The sequence below is a fragment of the Pipistrellus kuhlii genome, unplaced genomic scaffold, assembly GCF_014108245.1.
Source record: "Pipistrellus kuhlii isolate mPipKuh1 unplaced genomic scaffold, mPipKuh1.p scaffold_m20_p_2, whole genome shotgun sequence".
Taxonomy (NCBI): domain Eukaryota; kingdom Metazoa; phylum Chordata; class Mammalia; order Chiroptera; family Vespertilionidae; genus Pipistrellus; species Pipistrellus kuhlii.
Genome location: NW_023425515.1, coordinates 60,760,179 through 60,779,508, shown reverse-complemented (window position 1 = coordinate 60,779,508; position 19,330 = coordinate 60,760,179). Strand labels below are relative to the sequence as shown.

At 41.9% G+C, this 19,330-nt stretch overlaps 1 protein-coding gene across 8 annotated transcripts in view; it reads left to right on the top strand.

Moving 5' to 3' along the window:
- The window catches only part of PHLDB2 (pleckstrin homology like domain family B member 2), a 221,681-nt gene that overhangs the window by 139,678 nt on the left and 62,673 nt on the right, over positions 1-19,330 (top strand). For all 8 annotated transcript variants that reach the window (XM_036448409.2, XM_036448413.2, XM_045584005.1 and 5 more), the window contains one exon: positions 7,759-9,110. In XM_036448409.2, the coding sequence (XP_036304302.2) occupies positions 7,759-9,110 (1,352 nt within the window). The remainder of the gene's footprint in view (positions 1-7,758; positions 9,111-19,330) is intronic.

Genomic DNA, 19,330 nt, shown 5'->3' with positions numbered 1-19,330 from the left:
GCTAATCCTGGCAGCCTGGGGAAGGAAGGCCTACTCTTGCACAAATTTTCATGCATCGGCCTCTAGTCTTGGTGTAAATTACCTGGGAAACTGCATTTATATTGACCAGACTTGGAATCTCTCTCCTCCAACAGAATACAGTACAACACAACACAGCAGACACTTCATTTTATATTATTATCTCTTTTAATTTTGCTCTTGGGCCTGTTCTTGTATCCTTGACACCAGGCTCACTGCACTGTTGGTGACTTGTAGTTTGCGTATGATCTGCTTCACTCCCTTTATTCGATATACAAAGAACTGAAAAACTATGTATTATAAAAAGAATTGCATCAAAGAGTAAAGCATCTACCAAGACACTTTAATTTTTTTTTTTTTAATGTTTTTATTGATTTCAGAAAGAGGAAAGGAGAGGGGGAGAGAGATAGAAATATCAATGATGAGGGAGAATCATTAATCAGCTGCCTCCTGCACGCCCTCTACTGGGGGATAGGGCCCACAATCCAGGCATGTGCTCTGACTGGGAATGGAACCTCGACCTCCTGGTTCAGGAGTTAACACTGAACCACTGAGCCACACTGGATAGGCCTAAGGCACTTGAGATTAGTTTATCAACTGCTTTTCTTCCTTAAGGATAAAGTACTAGAACTTTCTATGGCATCTTCCCGAGATCTCTTCCTGCCTCCTGCCTATTTCTAGATGACCATCAGGTGATAGAATAACAAGACTTCTGGGGGGATTAAATTGATGATTGGAAAGTAAGTCCAGACATTGCAACTCTTTGACTTCTTTCCTGTTTAGACTTCCCGGTGTTGTCTTTTCTCTCATGTGGGCCCCAGATGCCTCTCCGGGCCCATTCTGTGGATATGCATGCAACATCCATAGCCACGAAAGCCCCTGGGACTGTTATGCTTCCACAGTAACATCATGCAGCCATTTTATCATTTCCTGAGACTTTTTTTGTTTACATAAAATGTACAGAGAACCCAAAATAAACACACTGGTATAGAAACAGTGGGATCTTCTCGCCTCCTCTCTTACACATGTTAACAGAGACCTCTCTTGCACTGGCTCCTTCTTGGTTATCACTTGGGCAACACCTCTTGCAGTGTTCATCTTAACACCTCCCCTTCCTCCCTGACCCCCCCTTCCCCCCCCCCCCCCCCCCCCCCCCCTGGAGCTCCTCCTCGTCTTTTCCTGTACTCAGCTGCAGTCTCCAATGCATCCTGTCTACAGAGCTCCCTCCTTGCTGGAGTTACACCCAATCTCTCCCATTGTATGGCCCACCTTCTGCCTCCCCTTTCCCCACCCACACCTTCATCCTCACTCAAGATAGGTTACGTGGTTGTCCACGTGAGAGTGTCCAAACCCAAGCAAAACTTCAACAGACTGGGGGTCGAGGGGAGGGGTGATGGGAATGCTTCCTAGAATGGCAGTTTGCAGCTTCCTTTATGCATTTGGAATAAGCAGAGAATGTAAGGAGCATTACATGAAGGTGGGAGAAAGCGAGGCAGGGATTGGGATACAAAGTAGTTAAGATTATATGCTCTCTGCCCAGCCAGTATGGCTCAGTGGTTGAGCATCGACTTATAAATCAGGAGGCCACGATTAGATTCCCAGTCAGGGGACAGGCCAGAGTTGTGGGCTCCATCCCCAGTGGAGGGTGTGCAGAAGACAGCCGATCAATGATTTTCTCTCAGTATTGATGTTTCTATTCCTCCCTCTCCCTTCCTCTCTGAAATCAATAAAATAAAATAAAAGAGATTACATATTCTTTTGAGGGTGATTTTGCTTCTGAGGCTCTGAAAAAAAGGCATTTCAAAGATGTGTTAACCCTGATGTATAGAAACATTGAACAGGGCTTCCTGAAGCTAAAGATAAACCTATTACTAAAGAGGTTATATTCCTGGAGCTTGACTGCCCACCATGACCTGCCCAGATAGGAATTTATGATCAGTTCACCTGTAAGGTTACTTTCAGAAAACCCCTGCTTTGTCCACACTATTCTCCATTTTCTTTATTTTTTTTCCCTTTCTAGACATACACTCTTCTGATCTCACTGGCAATGAAAGGAAGAGGGGAAGGAGAGAGGTGCCAACAGCCATTATTGTCACTCCTGGGGTCAGAAATTCCTCCTGTGCGGCAGATTCTCCACCTTTTGAGTTGAGTTGACTTGTGGGATTAAGAGATAGCAGGTTGAGACAAGTATCCATGCACTTAGCTCTGGCAGGTACATTAGGCTTTAGGAAAATGAATCAATGCCAGGTTTGATGATAAATCTTTAAATGTACAAGTTTTCACACATCCTTAAGATTGTGTGACCCAGTAAGGTGGAACTGAAAACCTGGGGTGTCAAACATGTATATTCCTTTAAATATTCTCTGGAATGTCCTTCCATCCAAATCATCTATAACTTCCTTCAACAAGTATGTATGGTGGAGAAATGGTGGATGGCTATTTCTCAGATGTGGTTTATTATTTGCAAATGTCCCGCTCGTCTCTCCCTAGAGACTATAAAGCAGATCTTCTTCCAGCCAATTTTGTTGTGAATATTTGGGTACCTTTATTACATTTTGATTGACCAACCAAACTTCTTCAGTAGTTAAGTAACTATTACTTTTTATAAGAGTGTATGTGAGGTGGAGAGGAGAACCCAGTGTTGCCACCCTGCCCGGTAGTAAGAAACATGTAGTGGTTTGATACTCTACAGTTTTATTGGCCCCAAATAAAAGAGGGAACAGAGTTTGGTAATATTTAACTTGGTAATATTTAAGTAGCATTTACAACTGCAAACAGCTTGAAATATATTAATATAGTTTTGTCATCTTGAATGACATCATGCCTAGCCACTATGGCGCTGTTGGTTGAGCATTGTCCTGTGCGCGGAAAGGCTGCCAGTTCGATTCCTGGTCAGGGCACATACCTGGGTTGTGGGTTTGACTCCCAGTTGAAAGGCAACTGATCAATGTATCTCTCTCACATTGATGTTTCTCTCTTCTCTCCCTTCCTCTCTCTAAGCATATTCTCAGGCAAAGATTTTAAAAATGACATCAATATCTTATATTTCTGAGTCAAAAATTAAACTTATCTATTTTGACATGAGGTGTTAAATCCTTCAACTCTGCTGTTAAGAGTAAATATTTATAATGCAGTTTGGGCTTCGTGCTTAGCTTTGACTTCTATTTCATAACATCTGCTCTGCCTTGCTTCCTGGATTGCTGTCTCTGCACATTGTGGAAATGCCTTTTCTCTCTAACTCAGTTCTGTTTCCCATTTTGTATACATAATCTTAAATCTAAAGTCTTCCCCACTAACTGGCTTCAATTATTTTCTTGTGTATTCTAACACCTTATTATGGATTTCCTTTTCTATCCTTGTCTAAAATATCCTAAATGGTTAGAGGATGCTGTCTAATTTAAGTCATCCATAGGCCAGGCATATGCTTTAGCTCTCAGACAGCTTGTCTTATACAGTGGTGGAAATGGGAAAGGATTAACTAGGAGAGGGAAATACATGGCTATTAAATATTGTTTATCCCAAGAGTATTACATCCTATATTTTTAAGGATCATAATATAAAAAATAACTGTTGCTGTTTTCCCATACAATTTTTGTTCTGTCAGAGATATGATGTTGCTGGATGGACCAGTAGTCCGGTCCCAAATGGGTGTGGGATTTAGTTTATATCCTTAAAATCACAATATTTTAGGTGTGGATGTGGCTTTATGCTACCATTGGATAATAGCCATCAGACTCCCCTTCTTCCTATGGGATTTAACATCATTGTCATTTCTTCTTATCAAAATTTCCCCAGACTACCACTCTCTCTTTGGTTAGCTTTCCTCCATGCCCCTTTACCACTTTGTCAATCAATCCTCTATTGACACGTATATCGCACTGTTCCAGCATTTGTGTGTCTTCCCCCTAAGACTGTACACTGTGTAAAGGCAGGAAAGGGTGTGTTTGACCACATACCTTCCATGCCTTGCTCCGAGCCTGGTTTATGGTAGACACTTAATAAAGATTAACACCTCCCTAGTAACAACTCCCAAATCTCTGTGGCTTAAGACAGTCTAGGGTTGGCAGGGGCCCTGCTCTATGGTGTCCTCGTTGTAGAGTGTGGGCTTATGAATCTTCCACAAGCTTGAATGCATGCTAGTCATCTCAGCAGGAAGATGGAAATGATGAGTCATGCTCTGGCCCTTGACAGTTCAACTTGTAGTTGACATGTCACTTTCTCTCATATTTGATTGCTCTAAGGAAGGGTCATAGCCATAGCTAATGTCTCGGGAATGAGGAAGAGCAACTTCGCTCTGTTTTTGGAAGGAGGAGAACAGGAATATTAGTGGGCTACACTAATGCCTGCTAATTCAAAGTCTGATATGTGGTTGGCACTTAATACCTACTTAATGAACTACTTACAAATACCTGTTGAGATTTTTTTTTTTTATATACAGTAAGCTGAAGCACTTGAAATCATGAAATATCCTACTAACTACATTATTTTAAAATGAAGATAATATTATTGTCTAGGCTATGTTCGACAAACATTTGGAGACTTTTAAAAATAATACTTTGTTCACTTTTTCGAATTAGGGAAGGTATTATATTTCATTTTGTAGTTTTTCAGATGTATAAAATATGAAATGGGTGCATTTTCATAATTAACATTTTTGCCTGAGTCATTTAGAAGAGTTCGGAAAAAGATGAATCGTGTAGAAGTCTTCAAATATTTGTGTATTAAGTTAGTCTAATAAAAAAAATTCTTTAAAATAAACTTTTTTTGGAAGAGCTAATATCTGGCTCAAAAATTGGTCAGGAGCTTAGGAAAAACAGGTCTAATTAACTTAAAAATGAAATCTAACTATAGTTTGTATTCTAGTATTTTATACTAAGTGGGGGTTTTTCCCACTTTGTAAAGTAATCCAAATGCATTATTTAAAATGTGAAAAAGAAAAACTACTATGAGAAAGATGAATTAAAAATCACCATCCAGATAAAACCACTGCTAATTTTTTGTTGTGATTCCGTCTATGGTTATTCTTTTTGCAGGAGAAAAGGCATATAGACAAGGTAATCCTATATAATAAAAGAGTAATAGGCAAAAAGGGTCCCTTTGACCCAGAGTTTGACCAGAGTTCAACCAGGGGGTGCAGCCAGCCTACCAACCGCTCAGGGCCCCTCCTCCAGGCTGGCCTGCCCCAATCTGCCCTGATCAGAGTGGGATGGTTGGACCCCACCTGTGCACGAATTCATGTACAAAGCCTCTAGTAGAAGATATTGGCTTGCCATAGGGAGCAGTGGGAATGGTGAGAAATGATCAGATGAGAATATGTTTGAGGAGCAATGTTGGTAGGACTTAGTGATAATGAGGATAAAATGAGGAAGGAGAGGATGATAGAGGACTCAGGAAATAATGAAGGAGAAAGTCACCCTGCACACCCCAAAAATATCCTCAGTATCCACCTATTTTCTTATGTCCTCAATTATAAAATATTTAACTTGAGGGAATTGACCAAGGTTTGCTGGAATTTCAATATGGCAAACCAACCAAGATGGGAACAGAAGGGGCCAAGCCTAGAGGTCATCTTGGTTTCAGTCCTCCAAGGAGACATAGTGAGATATGTCTCAGACCAGGCTGCTGTTGCTTTCAAGGTCAGTATGATGATAGACAGTGGCTGAGAGGGACATAGGGACATTTGTCTTGGGTGCAGACATGGCACTGTTCCTGAGAAACAGAAGACCCGGCAAGAGCCAGAGGCAGGGCCAGGTTCCAGCTGGGTGGCAATTCTGAAGAAGAATTCCAATTTTGTTTATTTTTGTGAGGATACTTTAAAAGATAATCACGGGTTTATACATCAGGGCAGGGCTTTTGGTTGGAAGATAAGGAACCCAAGGCAGAGCTTGTTGGGGGAAGCTACAGCTTTATGGGCAGATGGATACTAAGCCCAGCACTAGGATTTAAGCAGCCAGACTGTTTGTTGGCCCCACTCTGTGGATAAAAGCAATTCCTTATTAGGCTGCCTGAACTTGCCTGGGAAGTCTGTGAAGCTGAGCAGGCAAGATGAAGTTCCCTCAATCTGTGGCTGGGAGGGAGTGGGGAAGGCTGTGACGAAATTAAAAACTTAGGTTCACTGAGTGTCTCACCTAGGGAACAGCGGGAATCAGGAGAGGATTCAGATAAGATAGAAATACCAGACATCCCTCTTCCTGAATCTTGTGGCCTCGTGACAGAAACAAGCACATTATGAAACTGATTTCTAACCATACGCAACAGAGACCAGAGATATAATAACTAGGGTTGAGATGCCTGAAGAGTTGGAGGCCCATCTTATGTTAGCAGGGCATGAGTTCAATGAGAATGTCTGTGTGTCCACTTTGATGATGATCTGAAGATGATTTTTTTTTTTTATCAGTTAGATGTATAAACCTTCTCCTTTGCAGTGATAATTTTTATTTTTGAAATGTTGTAAATTTTTATTTATGTATGTATTGATTTATTTTTAAAACAGCATTTATCAAGGATTTAACCTTTATTGGTTTTTATTGTTAATTCTCACTGGAGGATATTTTTTCATGGTTTTTTAGAGAAAGTAGAAGGGATGGGGAGAGACAGAGAGAAACATCGATGTGAGAGAGACACTTCGATTGGTTGCCTCTTGCATTCACCTCAACTGGGTACAGGGATATATCCTGCAGCCGAGGTATCTCTGCCCTTGACCAGAATCAAACCCGAGACCCTCCAGTCTACAGGTTGACGCTCTATCCCTGAGCCAAACAGGCTAGGGCTGCAGTGATAATTTTTAATTAAAATATAGTTTTATAGACTGAAACTTTAGTTTAAGTTAATATTGTGTCCATATGCTGCATATCTTTAAAAAAAAATGTAAGCATGAAAGATAGAACCCTAATCGGAGTCTTGAGAAATGGGTGGGTTCAAAAAGGTGCAAAAGAGGAAGAAGGTGTATCTGAGAGAGGAGGGAGTTTGAGATGAATGTTTCCCATGGTGCATTTGGGGTACCCAGGAGCTTGAGAGATAAGTCAGTTTCAGGTTTTTAACTATTCTATTCACTCTTTTCCTGGTAATTTGGGAAACACTCTTCCATTACTTGTGTTTTCCTGGTGGATGCAGAAGCTGTGTTAAGTCTCTTTGTTGAGAAGGTAGTTGAAACCCCTCTTAAAGAACCATCTTCTAACCTTATGGGTTTTTTGTTTGTTTTTTGTCAGCGTCTAACATAAAATGTTCTTTCTCAGCCAAAATGTGAATTTTGTTTTCTCAGGAACTTATGAGCTTTCTGAGCAGTTAAGGATTCTAGCAGAGATATGTAAGGAAGGCCCATTGCGTCATGCCTTTGGGTGTTTGCTAGGTGCTCAGGAAGCAGGTGGTCTGCCGGGACCAGAACCCTGAAGGGAAATGAGCTGCTTTTTTTTTTTTTTTTTTTTTTTTTTTTTTTTTTTTTTATGTACCAGCCTAATCCTCCACCTGCACTTAGGGATTTGTTCCTCTCAAATATCACTGATATCCTTTTGAATTAATTTTTTTTCTTTTGAACAAAAAACACCCCAGATCAGGGGTCCTCATCCTCCTTCATTTTGCAGCACACGTTTGTCAGGTCTGTTACTAAAACAAGGAGTGTGTGTTATTGATGTTAGGTCAGGCCGCAAGGCTATTTGTTCAGAGGTGGGCTGGTGAGTACTTGGTCTTTTTTTAAACCCTCTTGAAGTAAAACTTGCTCTCTTTTTTTTTTTTCCTTTATAGATTCCAGCAACATTATGGCCGAGCCTAGCCACGGGCAACAACAGCCGGACTTCAAGAATGGTAGCGTAGAGGCACGCCTGGTGGCACACTCCCTTGAGCACGATCCCCAGACCACGATGGAGAGCTTGAGCCCGAAGAAGTATTCCTCCAGCCTGAGATTTAAGGCCAACGGAGACTATTCCGGCTCCTACCTGACCCTCTCTCAGCCTGTGCCTGTGAAGAGAAGCCCTTCCCCTCTGGGAACCAGCGTCAGAAGCAGCCCCTCCTTGGCCAAAATCCAGGGGAGCAAGTCATTCTCTTGCGATGGAGCTGACAAAAGCATCTCCACCAAACCCCCCACGCCTTCTCGCAGCGCTTCGCCCTCCGTCAGTGGCTATCCCCGTGGGAGAACGGACTTTGATCACTACACAGGCCGGGACAGCGAGAGGTCCTTGAGACTCTCGGAGAAGCCTCCCTATTCCAAGCACAGCTCCCGAAACAAATCCCACGACAATGTCTACTTTCTTGGAGGGCTGGAGAGCCGCAAGGCGTCCGGCTCCCTCCTGGCCATGTGGAATGGGAATGACTCGGGCCCTTCTCCCATCAGCAGATCGGGGGCAGCCAGCATGCCTTCGAGCCCAAAACAAGCCAGAAAGATGAGCATCCAGGACAGCTTGACCCTGCAGCCCAAGCTGGCCAGACAGAGGGAGCCAGCGGCGTCGGAAAACACCGGTGTGAGAACTAGGAAGTATTCGGGCAGCAGCAGCAGCCTGAGCCACATGGGTGCCTACAGCCGGTCGCTGCCCAGGCTGCACAGGGCCACGGAGAACCAGCTGAAGCCGCTGTCGTTGCCTCCGAGGAACTCTCTGGGCAACTCCAAACGGGCCAGGCAGCCAGGGGACAAGGATCTACCTCACAGCATCACAGACCACGACAATTACCTGAATTTTTCTTCCTTGAGCTCAGGTGCTTTGCCCTATAAGTCCTCTGTGTCCGAGGGCAGTCCTTACGTAAGTTCCACCCTCAGTGTCCCCGGCAGCCCTCGCCTGGCCCGGAAGATGCTCCTGGCCTCCACTTCCTCCTGTGCCTCTGATGACCTCGAGAGGGCTTCCTACTCGGGGACCAGCTCCAGCCATTCGTTTGCTCCCGGAGAGCCAGACAGGGCGTTCCTGGCCAGGAGGAACTTCTCCTGCGGGTCGGTGGAGCTGGACGATGCGGATTTGGAGAGCCTCAGGCAGGCCTCGGGAACGCCCCAGCCCGTCCTTCGGGAGCGGAAAAGCAGCATCAGTTCCATCTCTGGGCGAGACGACCTGATGGATTACCACCGGCGGCAGAGGGAGGAGAGGCTCCGAGAGCAGGAGATGGAGCGATTGGTAATAACCTGACCTGACCTCATTGTTTCATTGAACAGCTTCTTGGAGGAAAACCTCCAAGGATTTGTGTAGACACGTAGAATGTCTATGTGCACACGTCACTGCTGTCCCTTCTTAGAATTTCTCCCACTATCTCTCTCTCTCTCTCTCCTCTTCCTCGGTCACTGGTATTAGTCCTCTGTGGGTCTTTGGAAGGCCCACATGTTCCTAATATTATGTTAAGTTGCTCTGCAGAGTTCTCACAGGTATAAAGTGATGAGACACTACCAAAGGTAGTTGTGAATTTTACTGAGTTTCTTATGTCTTACACAATTTTTCTCTAGGACTGGCAAGAAACATCAAGTTTTATTACGCATATCATCGAATTTGTGTATATATGGTATCATAGAAATAAGCAGTGAAACTGGAACGCATCAGGATTTAGGCAGGATTCTGTATAGTAAGTTGTCTGGAAAATTGAAAGGTTGTCTAAATGGTGCTTCACCTTTTTTTCTGACTGTTCACCCACAAACATACTTCACACTCCCTTCAGCCATGTCTCTTAGTATATATAGTGACTCCCGACTACATATACTCAAATTTTTTTGACTTGTTCTTTTCTATTTAAATTGGGTTTATGCTTATTTGGAAAAATACTGAAAATAATGAGAAAGGAGTAAACATTCCTTGAGAATTCCATACTGAATGAGGACAAACTACTGTATATTTTATTCTTTGTTCTTTTAGACCAGTAGCTGTCACAGATTATGTTAATTAATAAATGATGAATTCTGTATTTCTTTAATGAGGGAAGCAACAGCTTTTGTAAAGCTGGTTTACAAAACTATAGGAGTATCAAAGTGTTTTAGCTACTGAAAGGAAGTATGCTGGAATAGGATTTCTGATTTATATACCAAACATGTTAATGCCCTATAGGACAGTATAAATGTTACCTGTGCATTGATTATAATGGGGAAAACATATTTATGAAGTCAGTAGTTTTGATGAGAAATGTCTTTTTCTCATAAAGAAACACATCAAAATTCTCTGAATTTTATTTTCTAGAATTTGAAAAATGTAAGATTTATTTAAATGCTATTACTCTCTATAAACTAATCAGAAACAGAGGTCTTTATATTTTAATTTATTATTGTCCTCAGGAGGTAGGAAAATATTTCGCCCACACAAATGAGTCTCCCCCTTTCCGCCCCCCCACTCCCATACAGAACACAGACAAATAAAGAACTTAGAGCATAAGTTCAATGGCCTCTGCTACGGATCAAAAGTAAACACTGGGGCAAGACTAATGGCTTTTCCACTGGGCACAAAATATTGTCCTGATTTGAACTCACAGATAGAAAAGCAGCAAACAAGTTAAAGCCAACAATAAACAAATGTCCAGTCATCTTTCACCTGAGCAGGACTAGATTCCAGTTCTACCGGACAGATCACCAAGTGTTCAGACCACAAAACCAGATTCCCAGTCATTGCTGCCACCAATGGGGACAGTAACTACAGGTGATTTGCGAACCAAAACTCCAATCAAACTTGGCTGAGAACCAGAGACAAAAACAAAAGCACAGGGTAGGAAAACAAAGCCTTCAGAGAATATTGAGGCGGTGAAGGTCAGGATCCGCTGCCTTTTGGGATTTGCTCCAGGAGCCGAAGGCAAGCCGGGCCTGGGCGTTCAGCCCATGAGGTATATACTTCCTGAGCGATGCAGTCCACTTGGACTTTTCACTGGGACTTCCAAATTGTCAAAGCAGAGTTTTCAAAAACAAACACAACCCTTACACAAATGCAGAATGAATAGATGCCAAAGATTTATTGAACTCATTAATGGGGAAACCAAGCAGCAGAGAGCCAGCTCACGAATCTAATTTCAGCCTTTTTTTTTTTTTCCTTAGCTTTGATTATAGCAGTGTTTCATCTGTGTGTTTTTCTTTACTTTTAATTGAGTCTTAAAGATTGAACCCTAATTATGAACCTCTGAGGACCTGTTAATGGGGCATAATAAATTTCCTGGAGTCTATAGCAAGCAGCTTCCAACTGCTATGCTATTTGAGATGTTTGGCTTTTTATAATTTTTCTTCTTTCTTGCTCTCAGCTGCCAAACCTTGCTTTTATTATGCCAACTTTTTCTTTTTTTATGATTTGAGAAATCAGATATCAAGTCTTATTTTAAAGTATTCCAAATGAAGCGTTACTAGATATAAGAGAGGCCTTGATTGGGTCCAGTGTGCATGAAGTGTGTGCATGTCAGTAATCACACCTCAGGATGTTCTTTAGGACTGGTCAGTGGTCATTTAAACTTCCTACTTGGGCATTATTTTCCAATTAGGAGTAATGCATAAAGGATCTCCAGTGGGCTGGGATGCTGATCCTTTGACAAACAGATGTTCCAGAGGATAGAGAAATCATAAAGTAGACAGGATATTCTTTTATTCATCTCATTTGATACCCTCCCCCAGTAATTCAGAGATAGTGATGGCTATCTTGTATTTGTTATGGTCTGGAGCAGTGAAGTACTTTAAAAAAAAAAAAAAAAAAGGAAAATAATCTGAAAGAAAACCCTGCTGCTGCTAAGAGTATTCATTTGCTTCCATTACCAAAAGCATCTGTGTGCTATTGTGGAGAACCGATGTACTCCCACAAACTGCTTTGTAGAGCAACCCAATATTTTCTGTCTGGTTGATGGCAGTCCTCTGCGGTTCCCTGATACACAGTATTGTCGCTGCTCAGAACTATGTAAGACCAGACTTGGTATTTATTTCTCAAACATTTTGCAATCTGATGCTGGCTCTCCTCATGGAATACGGTTTTCAACGTTTTATATGCTCTACTGTTTTGAAGATAAAGGTCGGCTTTCTTTCAAGTGCACGTTAATATCTCCATGGTGGTTATTATTTGAACAGGTGAAATGTCTGAGACAATTCTCCATTGTTCGGAAGGTGTTTTGCATAGCTCCTCTGAAATCGGTGTATGACTAAAATCTTTTAAGTTGCCCGAGGTAGGGACTATGTTTATCTTACTCATCGCTGTACATCCAACCCCAGGCCAGAAGACGAGGGCAGCATTGCATACAGGATTTAGAGAAGAGTGAATGAATGTTTTTGACTCATTCATGACACTTATTGTGACTTTCCTTATTTTGTGCTGCAAGCTGTAACTTTAGTTTCCAGACATTTCAACCTTAAGTTTGTGCACCGAGTTCCAGGTAATAGTGAAGCTCTATACAAAAGACACAACTAAATTAGCACAAGCACATACATTTGATTTCCAGGAATGGAGAAACACCTTTCCCGTTTTCAATTAAGAATGAAAATGTGAAAATGAGTTATTTTTCTTTGTTTTGAAAAGTTTATATAAAGTCTTTATAAGAATTGGTGCTCTCCGGGATCATACAAAAACCAAGGCTGTATACTGTTGAGTAGACCATAGGTCTCTAATGTTTCCAAAATTAAGTAAAAGTGTCATTAAGCATATTTAAGGAGATATGGAGTTTTATAACATAAATGTATATGTTGTTTAATCTTAAGGTGATAAGACACAGGTACTATTTTTAAAGACCAGAGAGGAAAACAGGTGCAAGTTTCTCTACCTGTAGCTGTGTGTTGCTTTTCTACCTGCTTCTTGCTGCATCCACTTCAGTGGCTTCTGACCCCAAAAGGAATGTTGGGGCATTCAGATCTTTCTGTATTGCAAACTTGACAGCATTTCTTGGTTGGTTTCAAAATGGACAATGTTAAGACAATGACACAGCCATAGTATTCATCTTTTTTTCTTTTTTTTTCTTTTTTTTTTTTGAAGTAGAATGTGTTTGGGATCTGAAGGCAAGCTTAGGTATTGGAAACTCTTTTGTCCTCTCGTCTGACTTGAAAGGCATCTGCTTCCTGATGTGGCCCTTCCTCTTGCTACATCCTAACTGTAGTTTTAATTTTTAAAAAAATGTTTGCACTAGTGGGAAGTGAGCCAGTTAAACTGCACATGGGGCGAGAGGCTAGTTTTCCTAACCAAATAAACTTGGTGGCTCAAACTTATTAAAGGGATATTAAGGTATTATGAATCTCTTCCTGCATTCTGAGTCAGTGTGTCCATGATTACATTACATGATTTCATCTCCACATTTAGCAGCGCCTGCCTTGTTTCTGTGGAGTTTGCTTTACGTAGCTCTGATGTTTAAAGCAGCCAGCTAGTTCTTTGGGATCACTTGCCTTCTTTCACTTTTATGCCTTGTTTGGATGGTTTATAGAATCTAGCTCAGAAATATACTAGCAATGGGAGCCATCAATGTGAACCACATAATCTAAAATTTTCTTATGTGAAGAAAAATGGGGGGGGGGGTGAAATTAGTTAGGATGTATTGCACAGCACAGGATTAAGTTGGTGATGCTATTGACTGCATAACTGTCATCCAATCTCTAAGCCGACTTCTTTAATTTCTAATAAAATACAAGTAAATATATAACTGTGGGTACTATAAAAAAGACCTCTATCTCTGGTCAGATCACCTTGAGTCACTAGAGAATAATGACTTTATCTTTTAAATAGAAAATTGTTGGCATATATGTAGATATTCAGTAAGTATTGAAATAATCATTAGCAAATTAGGATTGTCAACTGTCCCCAGTTAACCTAGAATAAAAAATTAACACTTTTTTTTTTCATTTGGAGGGCTGGGAGGGGGATAAGAAAGGAAAAAGTGGTGTTTAGTGACTTCACATTAGTGAAACAGAGGCTAAAATCTTAGTGTGATTCTGTGGTACAGTAGTCTGTGACAGTTACTGTTAAAAACAGGTTCTTCTGTATTGGAAAGCAAACCCTATCCAGGTTCTTACTACAGTGGCAGTGCAAGCTGTTGCCTCTTGATGGTGCCACACATTTAAAAATCCCTGCTCGGAACTGAGGGACCTGTACTGTGAATAGTACTTAACATACTTTAGCACTCTCAGGTTAAATGCTGAAATATAAAAGGTAATTTAGGCAAAAAGGGGGCCCTATATGCCATGATTGTGGAAAAAGTCTCCTTTTTATAACCCGGTAAGCCAATGTACACAAGGACTTGTTTAGAAATGAGAAATAAAACTCAAATTTTATAGAAAAATGTACAAACTAGATGAAAATTCAAAATATAGTATATCTAATATCAACAGGTACATAGGAATGGGGTGATGAGGGAGTACTATTGATATTTTCTAGGAAAAGTGATCCCTGTATTTTGTTTTTCAAATTACTTAGTGTCTCTAAATTAAAAGCCATTTATTTAAAAATGTCTCATCAAATAAGTTAATGGCTGCTAACTAATTATTACAATGAAAAAATTTCTTCCTCAATTCTAGAAAAGTTCATGGGAATATTTGCTAAGAAGGATATTTTTGTATTCACCACTTTTTCAACAGGAGAATTTTGATTCAGCCATCTCAAAGTGCAGGTTAAGACTTATTAGAAAGAATGTTTCCTGCCCCACTCCCTCCCTCACCCCCAAAGTTAATCTTTTTAGGAAATTGTAGATTCAGCTGCAATTACAATAAATAATTTGGAAATCTGTGTACCTTATACCCAGTTTCCTCCAGTGGTAACATCCTGCAAACTATGGTACAATATCACAACCAGGGTATTGAACTTGATACAGTCAAGATACAGAGCAGTTCTAACACCACAGGCGTTTGTCCCCTTGCCCTTTAATAGCCACGCCCACTTTGCTCCTACCCTCCATCCTCCTCGACCTCTGGCTCATCTGTTCTTCATTTCAAGAACAGAACATAAATACGAGCTTATGCTGTGTAACATTTTGATTTCAGCTTTATTCACTCTGCAGAATTCCCTGCAGATTGTGCGAAGGTGTTGCATGTTGTTGCCTCTTTAGCTCACAGTTTGGGAGGTATGTGGCCAAGGAAATCCCAGGGAGGACTCATTTCTGTGTTTTTCCTCGGGTACTAGTTCCTAGCTGATCTGCTGTCTTTCTCCATGTTTCATGGTCTTCAGTAGGCCTCCCTCTGCAGGAGGCAATCTGGCTGATCAAGGGAAAGTGGTGCCTCCATCACCGCACTGTTGCTGCCACTACTGGCCACTGCAGCCCCAAAGTGTTTTCATCAACACAGAATCCAGTTCCTTCACCACGAAAAAATTACAATTTTCTTTAGGCATTTTCAAGATGTGTCTTCCATTGGATATGACATTTCTTTTTTTCTTTAGTTTTTATTCTCACCTGAGGATATTTTCCCATGGATGACAGAGAGAGGTCAGAGTAGGTTGAGTGATCTCCCCCTCCCCTGCTGCCAGTGCCCAAATTTCGTGCACTGTGCCTCTAGTGTTTAATAATTTGCTAGAAAGACTTACAGAACCCACTGAAAGCTGTTCCAGTCACAGTTATCATTTATTACAGGGAAAGGCTACAGATAATGATCAGCCAAAAGAAAAAAAAAAAGAAGGCAGAGTCAGGAGGTTTCAAATGTGAAACTTCCACTCACCTCTCCCTGTGGAGTCCGGGTGCATTGCCCTGACCCACCTTGCTGTGTGAGGATGCACTGTGTCCAGCACGGAGTGAATGAAGCCTTCGCTCCACACTTCCTCTCTCAGGGATCAGGCGTCTGGAGCCAGCACCCTCTGTCACTCTGCCATGGCAAGCAAGGTGTGCAGTGAGTCATAGCCTGGCTGTCCAGGCAGAGGTGACACACATCGCTTCTCACATTTCATTGGCCCATGCAAGTTTCATAGTCACATCTAATTTGGGGTAGGGAAGAGAAGAGCCATTTCACTGTGTCCAGAAATAGAACTGATCTTAGGAGCCTCAGTTACTATCCCAAGGGATTCATCTCTAAAAACAAGTAGATTTACTGCTACTGTTTTTCCTCCTGATTGTCTCCATTCAACCCCTGCCCTGCCCAATGAAGACATGAGAATTTGCTCATGGAGTCCTGAAAATAATGCTGTCAGCCCAGCTCTTCTCATTCCACTTTCTGACCAGGGTCTATGAATTTATTTCAAAAGTTTGTTTAGGGCTATTGGGATCTCTTGAGTCCTGATATTAAGAGGAAGAAAGTTGGCCTATTTCTTTGTAGGTACTTCATCCCTCTTCCTATGAAGAGTCCCATCTCCCTAGCTACAGAGTGGTTGCTGATGGCTGAGTATATTGGGATATTCCACCCTATGCCTTTGATGGTATGGTTCCTTTACAGAAATGTCCTGCCCGCCCTAGTGTTCAATAGATCACACAGACTCATTTATTCTTTAGAACTCAACTCAAATTTGTCTTTCTGTAATTTTCACATTTTTCTTCACTATATGTGAATTCATAAATTTTCTGTAAATCTCTGTTACCTTTAATCTCTGTTTTCTTTAATAGATTACCCATTTGTGCCTTCTGTTGAAGTTTTTAGGCTAGAAATGTTGTCTTTTTTCATCTTGGTGTCACCACATATTACTGGGCATTGAGTAACTTAAAATGTCTGTTGAATTGAAGATTAGGGAGATACTGATTTCTCTAGGGTTAACAGGAGAGAGAAATAAAGTCATATCTATCAGTTATAAAGGTCTATATATATATATATATATATTTGATTTTGTACAGAGAGGAAGGGAGAGAGATAGTTAGAAACATCAATGAGAGAGTCATCGATCAGCTGCCTCTTGCACACCCCCTACTGGGGATATGCCCGCAACCAAGGTACATGCCCTTGACCGGAATCAAACCCGGGTCCCTTCAGTCCCCAAGCCGACGCTCTATCCATTGAGCCAAACAGGTCTCGACTATAAAAGTCCTCTTAAGAAAAAAACAATCTCCTTTCAACTAAATTATATCTAAATTGACCTTATGTTTCAGGTAATAACTCAGTATATTTAATTATCACAGAAGGATTTGAAAAATATTTTACCTGTGCTTAAGTATCAGCAATCAGTTTTCTGCTTAATTTATTTCTGCATTATATTGAGATTCCTATGGCCTAGACCAGTGGTCAGCAAACTCATTAGTCAACAGAGCCAAATATCAACAGTACAATGACTGAAATTTCTTTTGAGAGCCAAATTTTTTAAACTTAAGCTTCCTCTAATGCCACTTCTTCAAAATGGAGTCACCCAGGCCGCGGTATTTTGTGGAAGAGCCACACTCAAGGGGCCAAAGAGCCGCATGTGGCTCACGAGCCGAGGTTTGCCGACCACTGGCCTAGACTAGCTGTAGTTGATTCCAAGGAAACCGGACGTTTTGAGGAGATGGAGGAGGACTGGGAACTGAGGGCTGGGAACTGTGATGGGCAACGCCAGACACATTCCCCTGAAGAGGAAAGAAAACTCTGAGGTCCTGAAAGAGACACTCACCCACAACTGTTTGTTTACTTTTTTAAACCTGAAGGAAAGTATGGCACACCATTTTCTTCAGGTATATTTTGTAAGATCTTATGTCTCCTTCAAAGCTTGCTTTGATTTGATATATGTGGTACACGGGAATGGAGGAAAGGGAAAATGGAGAGGGAGAAAAAATTAAAATGTATTTGAAATAATTTGTTTTGAGGTGACCTGCTTTTTATACCCTAGCAGCATGGACCCTGTGGATATTTAGGTTCTGTGCTGGTGGCTTTTCAGGAGAATGTGCAGTAAATTGCTGGTTTGGAAAGGAGGTAGAACATAAAGATCTCAAAGAGTGTAGCCTCCCAGCTCGGCATATGGCCAGGTGAGATGCCAAGGGAAATCGAACGTAAGGGAGTTTGCCAATCCCAGTTCGCACTTGATGTTCCAGCATAATTAATAGTGACCTACTTGGTTCTCAGAGTGTCCTGGTCTGGAGCAATCACCCTGGTTTTAGGCCATGCAGAGTGGAGAATATTGGTGTGATGAATGGGAAGGAACAAAATCCCAGAGTGAAGTGGACTCGAGGGAGAATTATTGTCTGAGGGGAAATTCTGTTTAGGGTTTTCCTTAAAAGGCTTCTTGTAGTGCTTTCTGAAATGCTTCGCTTAGACTTTGTTCTAACTCACTTTCTATCATCAGTTTATTTTTCTTTGGTGCCGCTTTTATGGGGCCAGTGTGCCACGGGATGGCCTGAATTTGTTACAGACTCGTGGGCAGCAGTGGTGTTGTGCATGTGCGTGTGTGATTCGGGCCTGGGCAGATTGGCTTGTGAATGGGATGATAAGAATAGAGAAGCACATACCAGCAGACCAGACTTCCTGTGCACAAGACTTTGAATGCTGCATTTCACTCTCTGTAACGGCATTCATCTTCGGGCCGGGATCATTTATTCCCTCTGGAATTAAGCAAGAGCCCTGGCAGCAAAAGAAACTATTTTGGGAAGGAGATGTGGGAGGAATTTTGCTCTGTGTTATAAGCCAGGCAGAAGTATCTTTTATGCTTTGGAAGGCCACAGGTCCTGAGAGCCCCGGTAAATGGAAATAGACAATTTCCAAAACATCCCAAATGTAATGCCCAGGCTCATATATACGCTCTACAATCTAGAACAGTGTTTCTCAAAGTGTAGTACGCGTACCCCCAGGGGTACGGGAAGAGGTTGGTGGGGGTATGCATTGCACCGGAGTTTGGTGGGGATATGCACTGCACCGTGCTTAGCTGCACCTAATTCTACGTTCTCATGAGTACGAGGGGTACTCAGCGTTACGAAAACTATAGAAGGGGTACACATATGTCAAAAGTTTGGGAAACACTGATCTAGAGAGATTAGTAAAAACTGAGTTTAGATGCTTCAACTGAATTTACCTAAAGGGTAGAAAAAAATACTTTTCTTTGGAGATTAGCCTCTTAATGCAGATGCTGTTGAGAAGGGTAACATGTAACAACATCTCATTCCTGTCCCCTTCCTCACACATCCCCTTGCAGGTTCTTTCTGCATATTCTGGATTGTTGGAGAGGTTTAAAATAAGGCCATGACGGCTGAGTCCACCCCCCTCCCAACCATCCCCATAAAGCTGAGGTGGGTAGGGCTTGGCAGCTGGTGGCAGCTGTGGCGATAAATAAGGACCTGGCTCCTGGATGGACAGGGCGCAGTGCTCCCGGGATGCGGGTGTGTGGCTCTGAGTGCCTGCCGTGGGAAGAGGCCATGAGGACGGAGCTGCAGCTGGAGTCCAGAAGTTCAGGCAGTGACAGGGAGGTGGGGGCTTAAAGCAACCTGTTCAATAGTCCTTTTGATCAAGCTGTTGCATTTTGGGGCAGGGGTTGAGGGCATGTTTAGAAGCCAGGTAAAAGTCAGATACAACTCAGATGACTTCTGTCTTGTCATTGAATGAATGTAT